At 37.2% G+C, this 16,562-nt stretch overlaps 1 protein-coding gene across 1 annotated transcript in view; it reads left to right on the forward strand.

Annotated features, from left to right (window-relative positions):
• Window positions 1-16,562, forward strand: part of pmpca (peptidase, mitochondrial processing subunit alpha) — a 47,675-nt gene extending 31,113 nt beyond the window's left edge. Inside the window, exons 6-14 of the mRNA XM_069919843.1 lie at window positions 2,838-2,938; window positions 5,457-5,640; window positions 6,341-6,420; window positions 7,117-7,209; window positions 10,180-10,298; window positions 14,158-14,248; window positions 14,333-14,395; window positions 14,927-15,071; window positions 16,215-16,562. Of these exons, the coding sequence (XP_069775944.1) occupies window positions 2,838-2,938; window positions 5,457-5,640; window positions 6,341-6,420; window positions 7,117-7,209; window positions 10,180-10,298; window positions 14,158-14,248; window positions 14,333-14,395; window positions 14,927-15,071; window positions 16,215-16,384 (1,046 nt within the window). The 3' untranslated portion in view covers window positions 16,385-16,562. The remainder of the gene's footprint in view (window positions 1-2,837; window positions 2,939-5,456; window positions 5,641-6,340; window positions 6,421-7,116; window positions 7,210-10,179; window positions 10,299-14,157; window positions 14,249-14,332; window positions 14,396-14,926; window positions 15,072-16,214) is intronic.

Raw genomic sequence — 16,562 nt, forward strand, 5'->3', positions numbered from 1 at the left:
GATAGAGTTGAATGGGAATATTTATTCAGTGTATTTGAGAAATTTAATTATGGTTCCCGATTCATAAATTACATTGAACTGTTTCATATATCAATATATATATTAAAAAAAGAAATGTATATCCTACAGCATCAATCTTTACTAATTCAATTAAATATAAACCTTTTAAGTTGTATTGCGGTACCAGACAGGGATGTCCTTTAATCCCATTATTATTTAATTTGGCTTTAGAACCTCTAGCTGTGGCTTTTCAGTAGTCTGCTGATATTTCAGGAATCACAAGAGCAGGAAGTATTCATAAGGTGTCTCTCTATCTTTTGTTGTATATTTAGAATCCTGACTAATCTATTTTATCTCTTCATCAGTTGGGAAATTTTCAGGATATAAAATGAATTTGCAGAAGAGTGAGCTGTTCACCTTGGGTTCTTCCTGCTCTTTAGATTCCTGATTCCCGATTCCTTTTAAAATAGCTAAAAATCAGTTCAACTATCTAGCTATTATTAAGAAATTCAATAATTTGTTTAAAGAAAATTTTCATACCTTAATATATCCTGTTAAGTCTTTAACACAGTGGTCTCCTCTTTCGATGACATTAATTGGAAATGATAATATTGTCAAGATGAATATTCTTCCTAAATTTTTATACTTTTTCCAGCTATACCTGTTTTTGTTCCAAAAGTTTTTGGATTCTATCATATCTTCGTTTATATGGAAAAACAAGCGCTCCACCTAAAAAAAATTTCCTTCAAAATACTAAAATGAATGGTGGCTTGACATTACCTAACTTCAGGTTTTATTATTGGGAAGCCAATATTAGATATATTACTTTTTGGATTCATCACAAGGAAAATTCAGGGGTTTCAACATGGATTAATTCAGAAATTAAATCTACCAAGAAGTATTCTCTTTTTTCGATTCTTGGAGCTCCTTAATCTTTTCTGGCCTCCAAATTAACCTATGATTTTGTTGTTAGACATATATTGAGAATCTGGTTTTAATTTCGGAAATATTTTGGGTACCATAGATTCTTATTATTATTCCTATTTTAGGTCATTTTTTTTAACCATTGGTTCAAGATATCGGTTTCCAACATTGGTCAAATTTAGATATCCAATCTTGTTTAGATATTTTTACTGACCAAAATCTTGCTTCTTTTGAACTATTATCCACCAAATTTACAATTCCTAGACACCACTTCTTTTGTTATTTACAGGTTAGGAACTTTCTGAATTCTTTAATTTTGAACCTCCCTGAAGACCTGGAATCTAATATGATAGGGAGGATTTATAATTTTCTTTCTTTTTCACCCTTTTTATTGGTTTTGAGAAAATAATACCAAATACATAGATACATATGATATAAAGTTCAGGTAAAAGTAAATTAAAATGACAGATAGTAAACAAGATACATATGATCCATGTTATTAATAAAAAAAGAAAAGAAAAAAACCTATAGCTAATGTAATTTCTAACCCCAACCTATTATCTATAATTTTCGACCTAATTATAAGGGGGTGATATCTGGCCTTTATGATTTTCTTCTAAATTCTAGGGATAGTTCCCTAGACAGAATTAAAATAAATATGGGAAGAAGATTTTCAACAGCTATTTTCTGAAACTACATCGAATCTATTCTGAAACAAGTGCATTCATCCTCTCTTTGTACTAGACATTCATCAATAGAGTTTAAGGTAGTACACAGAACTCACTATTCCAAAATTCAATTGGCTAAATTTTACTCTAATCTCTCTTATAAATGTGACAAATGTTTAACGGAAGAAGGTACAATGTATCATATGTTCTGGTTATGTTCTTCTCGTTCCAATTTTTGGAAAGGGGTATTTCATACCTTGTCTTTAGTTCTTAATATTAATTTGACTCCAAATCCTCTTTGCGCTGCCTTTTGAATAAATGGGCCAATGGGTCTCATATTGAATGCATCACAAACCCATGTAGTTGCCCTCACTTCCCTTATTGCTAGAAGGGCCAAAATTGATGAGATGGAAAAATGCTGTCCCTCCCACTCCTACTCAATGGTTGTCAGATATGATGCCATGTCTGACTTTGGGGGGAGAAATTAGATGTTCCAAGACTGAAATGAATCTTAATTTTGTTACCTTATGGGGTTCTTTTCTCAATTATTTTCAAAATTTGAAAGATTAACTATTTTTACTATCAGTTGTGGTCTGTTCGTGTTTAGCCAATAACCTCTATTGGGTGGGGTTAGATAACTAAAATAGTAGTTTAGTGTTTTTTTTTCCCCCACTTCTTTTTAATAGACTTTCCCATCTATATTATTCTATAAGATATGTTAATATTTTATTTTATTCTCATGTACCTATGTAGCATTTATACAATTAAACTAATAAAAATATTGAAAGAGGAAGTATTGCTCTGTTGAGACAGAACTTTTTGACTGGTTGTGGATTATTCATGACCAGTGAGCAATGAAGAGTTATTTACTTTGGTGGAAGAAGATTTAATCTTGAAGGTTAATGTGTGAAACAGCTAAAAGTGGGGAATGAGAGCAGGACTGCTAGAGTTGGATTATAATTCAATAAAACCTCTGCATCCCAACCAGAGATGGGAACCATACTATTGAAGTTTATTTGCCAGCAGTTTGTCCTTGCTACAGAGTTATTTAAATCTGCCTTGTGCCAATTAATCCTGGTTTCTGAAGCATTGTACCTTTACTGAACCTCATCATTGCAAACATTTACCCAGTCTCTCTCTATAGCCGACAGTGTGACAAAGACAAATAGCTGATTACAAAAAGGTTTAAAGTTTCCACTTGTCTGGAATACAACATGTTGATCTGGTTGTGAATCTTTTCCTCAGATGAGGAATTGGAAATGACCCGAATGGCTGTCCGCTTTGAGCTGGAGGACTTACAAATGAGACCAGACCCTGAACCCCTCCTTACTGAAATGATTCATGCGGTAATGTAACTATTCAAATATATCATGGTGGAAAAGTTCCTTAAGGGGGTCAGTTGAAGGTGAGTCATACAGGGTGGAGTGGATGATTAGAAATCAAAGGAGGTCAGCACAGGGACCTAATAAGTGGAGGGGGTAAGAATGGTGATATAAAGAGAAACCAGGAGAATTGTATGTGGGGTGGGGGAAGGAAAGAATAGAATCCAATGGGGAGGTGGGGATGATCTAAAAGCCAAAAGGAGAAGAGATGAGAATGGGTGGGGTCTGTGTGAGGGCGAGTAGGAAATGGGACAAAATAAAGAAGGGGTACAAAAGAAGAGGGAAGGGGATTGTTACCTAAAATAAGAACATTCTACCATTGGATTATAGACTGCCCAGATGGAACATGAATTTACATTGGGCCTCATTTGTGGCAGTGGCGGTCTCAGGAAAGACAGGTTGATGTGGGAATTGAAATGGGAGTTGAAATAGCAGCAACCAGGAGCTCAGGGCTTGAAGACAGAATATAGATGGGAAGGGAGGTGTCTCTTGATGGTGGAAGGAGGTGAGGTGAAAGGTGATGTGGAAGATAACACTGTTTACCAGAGTAGAAGTTAAAGCTGCATTGCTGGAAAAATGAGGACATTTCAGATTCCCTTGAATGGAAGATCTCACCTTGAGAGCAAATGTGGTGAAGGCAGAGAAAATGGGAGAAGGGGATGGGATCCTCACAGGAGAACAGATGGGAGGAAATGTAGCTGAGGTTGCTATGGGAGTTGGTGGGTTAGTACTAAATGTTAGATTATGGGCCACCTCCTAAGATAATCTAGGATGGGGAGAGATGTATCAGAAATGGTCCTAATGAATTTCAGAATGGGGTGGAGGTGCATAGTGAATTTGATAAGATTGAAGAGTTATGTACGGGTGTAGGCAGCAGCTTCAATGCAGTGATCAAGTGTGATGCAGGAAGAGTTGGAGATGGTGCTGGGATAGTTCTGGAACAAGGATTGTTCCATGTAACTCCAATTTCAATAAAAGACTTGGTTTGAAACTTCAACCATTCAATTTCTCCCACAGATGCAGCTTGACTCACTGAGTTCGTCCTGCAGAGGGTGTTTTGGATCATCTATGTTGCTGTAGTTTTATAGTTGTGGTGTGCATTCACCAATTGGAGGAAATTGTTCCTTTCCATCTGCCATATATGCTGTCGTATAGGACGATTCACTTAAAATTTTCATCTTAAAATCCGGGATTTTACAAAGAGACTAAAGTTCTTCCCTTGATGACAAAGTCATCAACACTGCCGCCATCTTCCTTCCGGCTCCGATACAATCTCGTGCATGCTCCGTTAGTTATTTGACAAGCCTTAGCACTCCTCCACGGGGTTCGTCCAACCGGTCCGATTTCTGTCGGCTCTGTATAGGCTTTTAAAATATCCAAATAGAATTTAAACCTTTTAAATGAGAATTTGTTATTAAAATATTGTGATTTGCTTTTAACAGCATTAACTGGTCAGCAGTAAATGCCAGATTTGGGGGAAGTTGTAGTGTGTGGCTGCAGTTATAGTTCTGGGTTAGAGCTCTAGAGAAGACACGCACACTCGAGAGTCCAAACAGTACTGATTTATTGGGTCATTTGCTCTGCCTTTTATAGGCTAGCTGAGCCTTACTGCTAAGTCATGAGTGGGCATGGCCTACACTCCGCTGATTGGTGGCTTTATGATCTGCCGATTGGTCAGTTTCCTCCGTTGCCATTGTGGCCTATGGAAGAAGGCTGTCTAGGCCCGTGCTGCCTGCTTGATTGTCATGTATGGACATTGCTACTTGTGTCAGGCCATGGAGTAGACCACAGGTCGCTAAGAGGGTATCACTCAAGCCAACATTTTCGGTGGAAATTCCAGGGTTGTCCTATACAATGGCATATAGGGTATCCAAATGGATCCTTTTAAGATTAAGTAGAGCAGCCCTATTTTAGTGCCACACTAGTATAGCATCAGCACCTGGGTTCGAATCCGGTGTTGCATGTAAGGAGTTTGTATGTTCTCTCGTGTCTGCATGTTTCCTCCAGGTGCTCTGGTTTCCTCCCACCCTCCAAAACGTACAGAGCTTGTAGGTTAATTGGTGTACTTGGGTGGCATGGGCCAGATGGGCCCATTACCCTACTGCATCTCTAAATTTTAAAAAAATTATAAATTTTAAATACTTGAATTCAGCATTCCTGTGCTCAAAATAGCCTGTGCCTAGTCTATACAACTTGTCCTTAATCATTTTAGTCCTGACACTATTCTGATAAATTTATGATGTACACAATCACCGCCCACAGACCTCCACTCCAAACCAATACATCATTCCCTAGATCTGGTGCCCAGAACCAAATACACTTAATCCAAACCTGAGAAATGTAAATTGAAGAATCACTTTGTATCTTAGTCTCCTTAAAGTAAATGGGAGAGATTTTTGTTGGTACATCACAAGAAGGGGCCTTGGGAAAGCCAAGGATGTTAGGGAGCAGAAGGTAAATATTTACTTCCTTGTCCTTCCAGGCAGCTTACCAGGACAACACGGTGGGACTACCCAGATTCTGTCCTGCCGAAAACATAGAGAAGATTGATCAAAAGCTGATTCACTCGTTTTTGAGGAATTACTACACCCTTGATCGACTAGTGCTGGCTGGGGTTGGCGTGGACCATGACCAGCTGGTGGAGTGTGCAAAGAAGTATCTTCTGGGTATGGCACAGCCTCAATTTAACTTCTTTTAAATGTCAGAACCTTTGGTAGTGACTAAAAATCTCTCTGAATTAAAAGAATTGAAACATGAAGGGGTCAGGCGTGAAACGTTGGTTATATATTTTTACTAACCATGGACGCTGCTTGACCTGCTGATTTTCTCCAGCGTTTTTGTGCTTTACTTTTCCAAATCAAAAGTTTGTTTTGTATCTGACCTTCCCAAATAGCACACTCAGAATCTGACAGCACCAAAGAAACTTGTGTCAATAAGTCTCTTGATCTTTTCAATCGCCCAAAAGTGCTCAAGTTTTGTTACTTTAAAAGTCTCAATGAATTTTGATCACCCTATTCCACTTTTAATTATTCTGCACTAAAGAGAATAGGTCCAGCTTCTTTGGTCTATACCTACAAAAGTTTATGGTTAAAGTGTGAACATCTAACTGGTTGGGTAAATGGAACTTCTACTTATCCCTCCATAAATATTCAACCCCTCCAACGATGCAGGTCTTTCTAAATCCTCACCGGGAAGGTCAGACTAAATTTATGTTCAAGTCCCCAGGCATGTGATCTTTCATTAGATATTAAGCCATGGTTGAAAGTTGTGTAATGATTGTTTAACCACTTAGAATGGAGGTGGGAAGCTTCTAGATCTGTGTGAACATGTTACGCTCATCATCTTTTTCTCTTCCATACTGTGCAGGAGTCACCCCAGTTTGGGGGTTAAGACAGTCCAACAATGTGGACCAGTCTGTGTCCCAGTACACCGGGGGAATTATAAAGGTGAGACACCTCTCTATGCTGTGGGGTTTAGTTCTCATGAGAAAGTCAGAAAATTCCACTTGAAGACCACCACCTTAAGACGAGTTTCTCACTGGGTCAGGCCACTAGATTGGGATAGAGGGTAGCTTGGCCTTGTGGAGGTCAGAGGTTGGCTTCCAGATTTCCTTCTCTTTTTTGGCCTGTGCAGTTCCATTCTTGTTCTTGCCGCTCTACTCTTTTTGAATCAGTGGCTCCAGACAGGAAAATGGAGTTGATGTTTCTGGCCAATGAGTTGATGGTCTGATGAAATATCATTCACTGGAAAGGTTTATTCTTGTTTCCTGCTCCACAAAGCCCACTTGAGTTGGCTAGGATTTGCAAGAAACAAAACGGTTGGTAACTTTCTCGTGTGAGAGAGATGTGGACAGTCATTACTTATAGACCTGCGTGAAATTTAAGATAGAACCAGGGAGAAATTTTAGACATTTTTTTATGCTAGCACAAGACTTCATCCAGTTTTGCTGTGTTGTACATATTAGCCATACTGGAGGGAGAGAAAGATAGGCTCCATAAACAGGGTCGAGGCTGAGAGCTGTCCTTCCTCTGCAGCAGTGGTCTGAAGGATCATGTTGTCTGTGCTGGTATGGTTTGGCCTCCTGTTGCTTTGTAAGATGGGAGAATGAAACTCCATAATCCACAGTGTGCCTGTTTCTTCAGGTGGAGAAGGACATGACTGATGTCAGCCTGGGTCCCACTCCAATCCCAGAACTCACTCACATTATGATTGGGCTAGAAAGCTGTTCCTTCCTGGTGAGTGTAATTTTATTATAAAACTGCTTTACTTGTGACATCAAGTGGTCTGTTACTTGTCTTAAAAGTCTGGGGAAAGGGAGTTTAAATCCATTCTGGGCAGGTTGAAAATTTGAATTTAGCTTTTAAAAAAGGTTGAATAAAATAATAGATCTGTTAAAATGAATAAGTTTCGCTGAAGCCAAATATACTGATGCTCTTCAGAGTAGTATCCTCCATATTGTCCATCCATTTCATGTCTTGTTCTGTGGATGATTCCAGTCCCAAGCCAACGTGGTTCACTCTGAACTATCCTCTGCTCTTGTGCTCATTGTTGTATCAATTCCTTGCTGTACTGTACATGCATTGTTAAAATTTTTCTTGTATAAAGAAATCCAACACTCTCAACACTAGCATTTAATGACTGGGTTGTGACTGATATAGAACAGGATAGGTTGGTAACATTTAGAAATTTCGATCATGGACAATGCTATCATGCAGTCCTTGCTTAATACTAATTGACCTTTCTTTTCATTGTGATCCTATACTCTGTAAATTGAGTTCATTATACAGCTGTATGTAATGTTAACCTGTTGGTCTGTTTCCAGAACCCTTCTCACTGAAATAGGTATTTTTGTGACAAATAAACTTAAACTTAAGGACATTAGTTTCCATGATTAAGAAAAGCATATTCAGACTTTCTTTCCAGGAGATTCAAGAGAAATGTAAATAATTTTAGGTTATCAGCTCGAGGATTTAGCCGAGGAAAACCAGTGATAGAACTTGAGACCTTCCCTTAATAAAGGATCTTGAATTAAACTGTCCATTTCCTTCCATGGATGCTACCAGATCCACCGAGTCTCTTTCCAGCTTCTGTGTTTGCTAGTCCAGGATGTTGTTCATTTCTCTGGTATGTCCCCTAGGGTCCAGCACAGGGTTATTCCATCCTGAGCACCCTTTGAATCAGAATAACAAATGGTGCAGGATTGGATGTAATGGGTCTATGATTACTGTATGAACTATACATCCAGGAGAGTCTTGGGATAGGCTTGTGGAATCTTACCAACTTACCTTCCATTTGGGTGGCACAGTTAATGAAACAGTTAGCGCAATGTTGTTGCTGCGCCAGCAATCGGGACTTGGGTTCGAATCCCATGCTGTTTGTAAGGAGTTTGTATGTTCTCCCTGTGTCTATGTGGGTTTCTTATGGGTGCTCCAGTTTCCTCCCACCATTCAAAATGTATCAGAGGTTTTAGGCCAATTGGGTGGCACAGGGCTCATGGGCCTAAATGGCCTGTTACCATGCTGTATGTTTATATGCCTAAATTTAAATTTATAAAGCATATGTGTGCTGATTAGTGCACAATTTAGTCTTATGATTTTTTCCTGGATTTTTCGTTTTTGAGGTTTTACCTGTCACTGGATGTGGTATGCTTTTTGATGCTAATTTAGCCCAATTGTTAGTGCTATTTCCATAATCCTGAAAAATTATTTATTTCAAACACTGGTTTAGTTGCAATTTGAAATTTGAGATTGTAACATTGTAATACATTCCAAATTTTAATAGTTCTCATTTGTTCATGAGCTTTTTAATCAGTCATTTAAAATGTGTGACATCATCCAGGAATTAAAACTTGTAATGATCTTTTAATCCAACAAAATTTTGCATCTTTACAACAATTGACAATGAAATTTAATCTTCCAAACACACTTTTTTATATATTAAATTAGACATTTTATTCATTCTAAAATTTCAGTATTTCTATATCTTCCAGATCTGAATTTCATAGACAAACTTTTTGAATTACAATTTTTACATAAAGTTATATCTTATTCTTAAAATAATGAATTTAAAAACAGTTTCTTTAATTAGGATCAAACTGAATGGGAGAATGATCTTAATATGTCTATTTCAGAAGATTGGATTTTAATTTTGGCTCTTATCCATGACTCATCATTATGTGCTAGGCACAGTTTGATTCAATTTAAAGTGGTGCATGGAGTACATTTGTCTAAAGTTAAGCTCACTTGAATCTACCCAGTTATCAACTCATTGTGTGACAAATGTAAAAGATTTGAAGCCTCTTTGATATACATGTTTTGGTTTTGTCCCAATTTAGCAGAATATTGGACAACTATTTTCAGAACCGTCTGTTGATTGCAATGCTTGGCTTCTCCAGTGATGTAAATGTATATTTAACGTCTAACCAAAAACAGGTCTTAGCATTTTCTACATTACTGGGTAGAAGAGGAATATTGCTTCAATGGAAAGAGAACTTTCCACCCATACTGGATATTATGCCCTTTCTAAGTTTGGGAAAATATCAGACAATGTTAGGAAGATTAAGATCTCTTTTGATAAGATTTGGGGGTCCATTTATAGCTTACTTTTATAATTGATATGATCAAGGCGTGGGGATCCAGTAAATGGGTACGTTTCGTCGGGTCTCCGGAGACTGTTACTCGATTTCAAGTCTGCTTGAATACCTTGGTTAGATCTTTATAATCAACCTTTATTCTTTTTCCTTTCCTTTTCTTTTTTACTGTTCACTATATGTTTAGATTAGAATGAATCCATGTATTATTATTTCTATATATACCAATCCAAATGTATATTATTTAATTTATATGGACTTATGATTGTATGATAAAACTCAATAAAAATAATTTTAAAAGAAAAATTTTTTTTAATTAAAATTTATAAGACAGGTGAAAAAAAAAATCTGTGACCAATTACTAACACCATGATTTTGAACACCTGTGCTTGGCCACCTTTAATTCTGTCTTGTAAAGAATTGACTCTATAATCAGGTTGGTTATGATCCAAGTTCCAGAGGTGAGTGACTGGAGTCAACCTTTTCTAATGCATTCCATGTATCATACTGCAGTGGTGATGTGCACCATTGCAGTAGGGCATTTGGGAAGCAGGTAGAGGAGGGGAACACTCTGTGATCAAAGAGTGTTCATGAAAAATAATTTTCTTGATTTCAGGAGGAAGATTTCATTCCTTTTGCCGTGCTGAACATGATGATGGGTGGCGGGGGCTCGTTCTCAGCCGGGGGACCAGGGAAGGGCATGTTCACCAGACTCTACCTCAATGTCTTAAACAGGTCAGTCCTGGAGCCTCTCTCAGTGCTCTGCCACACAGTACTCCAGGAGATGTGCTGGATTTGGGCAAGAGTTGCAGAGATGAGTAGATGCTGAGAATCAGGTTCAGCAATGGCAATGTCAGAGATTGATGCAGGGCTGTGGATAGCACTCTAAAGCCTGGCGCTGGTGGGGGGTGCAGTTTGAAGATCATTAGACCACCTACCTATGCTTTCTGCTACCTTTCACAAAAGGATTAGATGAGGAGGAAGCCCTAATGTTGGAGGGATAGCGTGTAATGAATGATAATGGGGTGTTTTTATTAAAAAAATTATTTAATAAGTCACAATAATTCAAAACTATATGCTCTACATACATCATATATAGTGACATTTTCCATTTTCACCCCATCCCTCCTCCCTCTCCACCCCCCAAAATTAAGGCAAAATTAAAAAAAAGGGTGTTATCTGGTTATTACCCTATTTTTATTGACTCCATGAATAATATATATAATGTATTCGGTAACCTCCATTGTACTATCCATTTGAGAATTGAAGGTTTGAGTCTGGTTCCCAGATTTTTTTAAATTGTCCAAAATTATCTCTTAAATTATAGGTAATTTTTTTTCAAAGATGTTTCCATTTTCCAAGTTGTCGCTGTGCATTTTTTGCTGCTGCTAAAGCAGTCATAATTAATTGTTTTTGAGATCTATCCAATTTTAACTGTAAGTCTTTATCATTTATATTAGATAAAATATAAGATATCTTTCTTTGGCTTGGCTTCGCGGACGAAGATTTATGGAGGGGGTAAAAAGTCCACGTCAGCTGCAGGCTCGTTTGTGGCTGACCAGTCCGATGCGGGACAGGCAGACACGATTGCAGCGGTTGCAAGGGAAAATTGGTGGGTTGGGGTTGGGTGTTGGGTTTTTCCTCCTTTGCCTTTTGTCAGTGAGGTGGGCTCTGCGGTCTTCTTCAAAGGAGGTTGCTGCCCGCCAAACTGTGAGGCGCCAAGATGCACGGTTTGAGGCGTTATCAGCCCACTGGCGGTGGTCAATGTGGCAGGCACTAAGAGATTTCTTTAGGCAGTCCTTGTACCTTTTCTTTGGTGCACCTCTGTCACGGTGGCCAGTGGAGAGCTCGCCATATAATACGATCTTGGGAAGGCGATGGTCCTCCATTCTGGAGACGTGACCCATCCAGCGCAGCTGGATCTTCAGCAGCGTGGATAAGATATTAGATACTTAAGATAACATTTTTTGGATCTTTAGGTATTTTATTTTTTGTTTATTGATTTAATAGTAGATTCAATTCATCCCAGAAACATTTTACTTTCTCACATGTCCAAATTGAATGCAGTACACTGTATTGTACCAATTTCTTGTTTACAACGGAAGCATTTATTTGATAATGTCTGATTCAATTCTTTTAATTTTTGAGATGTAATTTATAATTTATGTAACAAATTATTTTGTTTCATATGATACCGAGTATTTATTGTATTTATCATAATACATTGTTGAGACCGTTTTGTTTTTATCTGTATATTTAAATCCTCTTTCCCAACATTGTTTTGATTTGTACATTTCTTTATCATTTTTATTGTTTTGTAATTTAATGTACATATTTTAATACATTTTTAAACTATCAATGTGCCTGCAATATATTCAAACAGCTTGACTCAGGTAGCCTTAAACTTGTTCCTATCTTCTTTAAATATGTTTTTAATTGATAATAAGAAAATATTGTATTATTCGATATTTCATATTTATCTTTCAGTTGATCAAATGTCATGAAAATATTACCCAAAAACCAATCTTTTATTTTTTAAATGTTCATTGTAAAAATAATTGATTGATTTTGCTTTAACAACATGTTTGGTATTTGACAGTTTACCATCCCTCTTTCTAAATGTATATTACTCCATATTTTTAATATGTGATGTAATATTGGTGTATTTTTATTCCTTACTAATTTCTCATTCCATTTATAAATTAAATGTTTAGAAACATTCTCTTCTAATTTATATAACTATCTTGAGCCAAGCAGGTTTCTCCCCTAGTTGATAGAAGTCTGACAAAAATTTTAATTGAGTGCCTTGTAGTATTTTTTAAAATTTGGTTATTGGCAACTCCCTTGTTTATATGATCATGTTCACTTGTCCAACACCACTCTTAATTTCTTACCCTTCCATAGAAATGTTCTTATTAATTTATTTAGTGTTTGGAAAAGTTTTCCGATAAGGGAATAATGATTGGGAGGAAAAAAAACTGTAATCTCGGAAATACGTTCATTTTTATACAGCTAACCCTCCCTATCAGAGTTATAGCTAAGTCTTTCCATTTTTCTAGATAGTCTTGGATCTTTTTAAATGGTGTTTGATAGTTTAATTTAAAGATGATTTAAATTATTGTCTATTACCTAGATAGCGTATTGCTTGCATCTGGCATTTAAAAGGAGATTCCTGTTTACAATGTGTATAATCAGCTGTGTTCATTGGCATTACTTCACTTTTATCAGTGTTAACTTTATATCCTGATTCTCCACTGTATTCTTCAATTTAGTATGTAATGTCTTTATTGACTTTTTGGGTTGAGTTAAATACACAATAATATCGTCAGCAAATAGGCTAATTTTAAATTCTTCATCGTTTATTTTTATTCCCTTTATTGTTTTATCTGATCTTACCTTCCATTTGGGTGGCACAGTTAATTATCAATTCTGGTAATGGTTCTATAGCTAAAACAAAAAGGGAAAGTGATAGTGGACATCCCTGTCTAATTGACCTATTTAATGAGAAAGAATCTGAGATATATCTGTTAATCAATACTCTTGCCTTGGGATTGTTATATAAGGCCTTATCCAGTTAATGAATTGTTCTGGTACTTTAAATTTTTTTAATACTTTAAACAAGAAACTCCATTCAAGCCTATCAAATGTATTTTCAGCATTTAATGCTACTACAATTGTTTGTTTCTTTCCAAGTTAATAAATTTACACACATTGTCAGCTGATCTATTTTTAACAAATCTGGTCTGATTTCACTAATTTTGGTAAATAATTTGTTAGTCTATTTGCTAATAATTTTGCTATATGTTTGTAATTTGTAATTAACAAAGATAATGGGGTGTTGATAATTTTGCAGCCTCCTTGGAATCCTCATCTACAACCATAACAAACAACAAAACATCTATTTTTTTTCCAATAGCTTTTGGCTTTGTGAACCTTTGAGACCACCAAATATCAGTGTGTACTGTTCAACATCACACTTTTCTATTTGCCAACTGTAAATATTTATTTTTCTCCCTTTTTTTTGTGGCTCTTGACAGTGTATTAATTTAGTTAATAATAATGTTGGTATATTTTCTGTACCTGTATGTCTTCTTGAAGAAAGAAAATAATACAACTCAGTTCTTGGGCTGGGTTATTACAAAGTCTGAAATTCTGCAAATTAAATACTAATAGTCATTCATATATCAGGATGTCCTAAACTACCTTTATGAAATGTAGTCCAAGTTAAATGTAGGAAGCATCATGGTCCCATAAACACTGAACCAGTAACCAGTTGATCTGAGGTTGCATGAGTGATAAATTTTGACTGGAACTTTCCCTCTTTCCTACATCTTTAATGTCTATCCGAGAGGTTGAACAATATTTTGATCAACTTTTCATGTGAATGGCTCCCTGAGTGTACAATGCTTCTTCAGTTCAGATGTTAGCGTGGAATGTAGGACCTAGTCTCTTGGGTAGGACACAAATCTATAGCCTTCTGACCCGGAGATAAGCATGCTATCAGCCAATTCTACAAATTGAGTAATGAGTCAGCTTGTAGATCCCAATCCATTAAGATGCAAGATTAGTTTTAATAATTAATTCTTTCCTGCAGACACCATTGGATGTACAATGCTACTGCCTATCACCACAGCTATGAGGATACTGGGCTCTTGTGTATCCATGCCAGTGCAGATCCTAGACAGGTATCAAATCATTATTGCACTATTTATTTCTTCTGTATTAGCCTATAGTTTAGGTGCTCCCATTAATTGTTACTTGTGTTGCAGGTCAGGGAGATGGTGGAAATTATCACTCGAGAATTCATCCAGATGGCTGGTTCAGTGGGGGAGGTGAGTGGATGTAAAAGGACTATCACTTGGATAGGGAACACTGAAGAAGTGGGGAGAAAATTCAGACAGAGATGCACAGAAAGAGAGAGGGAGAGAAAATCCCATGTGTTTATAATCTTATGTTCATAACTTTGGATCAGTGGTTGGCAGTTAACTTGTTATTAATTCAAGCTACATAGAGTTTGATATTGAATCCAATGGAAAGACTTCCAGTGCTAATTCAAAGGAACGTGGTCCTGTTGAAGATACTTTATTTTGAATGAAATATTGGAGAGACAGTTTGTTCTTGGATCAAGTATAAAATTGTACCATTTCTAGTTTGTAATTTTAGTGTGAGCCTATGCCCTGGGAGCATTTCATGGAAGATAAATTAAAGAGCCAGATTCTCTTTCATTAAGTATTTGCCTTGGGAACAATGATGAAAGGGGAGAGTGGGAGTTTAACTCTCTCAATCAGAGTATGACAGGATCATCAGGATTAGTACATAAGTATAGATGAACCCTTGTTTATTATTGCTTCATTTGTTGTCAGATGGAACTGGAAAGAGCGAAGACCCAGTTGCAGTCCATGCTGATGATGAACTTAGAGTCTCGGCCAGTTATCTTTGAGGACGTGGGAAGACAGGTGTTGGCCACAGGAATCCGCAAACTCCCTCTGGAGCTCTGCAGACTAATAGGTAAGTAGAAGCTGAACAGGAATTGATAAATGAGAATCTCTTCAAAATTTTAATTTGATCTTAATTACTCATGCAGAACACTTTAGTGCATCTTTCACCCTCAATCCTGCTCTTCCCTTACCTACCCCACCACCATCACTTCCACAGTAACAAAGTATACAAAGGGAAGAGCCATTCACTGTGATTATGTTGCCCCATTAGTAGTTTAATTCAACGTCATTATGCTTTTTTATCCATTTTCCATGTGAAGGTTACTATAGTTAAATTTCCATCATCTTTGGGCCTTTGGTGATGCAGGACTAGCTCATTTTCTGGATGATTACTCTAATATGCAAACACTTTTCTCTTGTTTACCCAGTAGTATGATGAATTTTCCAGTGAAAGAGCAGGAAATAGACAAGTTCTCCTGGTTCCAGCCATGTACCTTCCCACAAACTAACTTGGGCTCTGACTAATCACTACTCCATCTACAAATCGGCTTGCTGTCAGACCCCAGCTCTGGCTGCTTGCTCCTCTTGCATTCTGTGCCCCCAGCACATTATTTCCAGTGACCCAGGAACTGAAGGCTCAGGATTTCCAAATGAATGAATTCTAGGTTATTGGAATTTTTGACAATCTGCTCAGCCACCCTTTCAGGCTGTGCTACTTTATCACAACATGCCAGGTAAATTAATTTTACTAATTTTTTTGCTGAAAGAAAGGTTTTTCCTTTTTTTTTTGAATATTTTATTTTTGATTTTCACAGACTTGTGTAAATTCAAACATACAATGCAATCTCTTCCAACACCAGAATAGGTTTTTTCTGTTTAATCCAGCTTTGGGACATCGTCTCAGTGTGCATGGTCTCCTGCATTTTTTTGGTATCACTCCAGTATATCTTGATATTTATCTATGTCCTTTGGTTGGAGCAGTTCAGTAAACATCTAAATCACTGGTGACCAACTGCACATTGTTAGTTAGAGACTGCATTTTAATTGTGGCTTTCTTGAAACCCCTAAATTTGGCCTCCTCCTGTTCCCCATAAATTCCAAATGCATCCCTTGCCAGCTGCCCTATGCAACAAGAAAAAAAAATGTCAGCACAGAGTTTGATTGGCATTGCAAGAGGGCTGCACAGAACTAACAAAGACATTTGCACTTACAGGGCAAGTGACAGCAGATGACATCAAGAGGGTCACGGCTAAAATGATGCGCAGTAAGCCAGCTGTGGCAGCGCTGGGGGACCTCAGTGATTTGCCAACATATGAGCACATCCAGCAGGCACTGACCAGCAAAGATGGCCGCCTACCCCGTATTTACAGGCTATTCCGTTGAACAGCTCCTATTTTCCAACTGAACAGAGAAACTATTTGGATACTCCAGGTTTCTGATGGTTGTTTCTCCATGAGCTGCTTCTGTAAAGTGAAAATTGTTTGTAAATAGAGGGGAAATGGGTTTTGTGATGAGAACTGCTTGATTTTATATAAAGAGTAAGCTGAAACTTTTAAAATAA

Source organism: Narcine bancroftii, chromosome 1 (genome assembly GCF_036971445.1).
Source record: "Narcine bancroftii isolate sNarBan1 chromosome 1, sNarBan1.hap1, whole genome shotgun sequence".
Lineage (NCBI taxonomy): Eukaryota > Metazoa > Chordata > Chondrichthyes > Torpediniformes > Narcinidae > Narcine > Narcine bancroftii.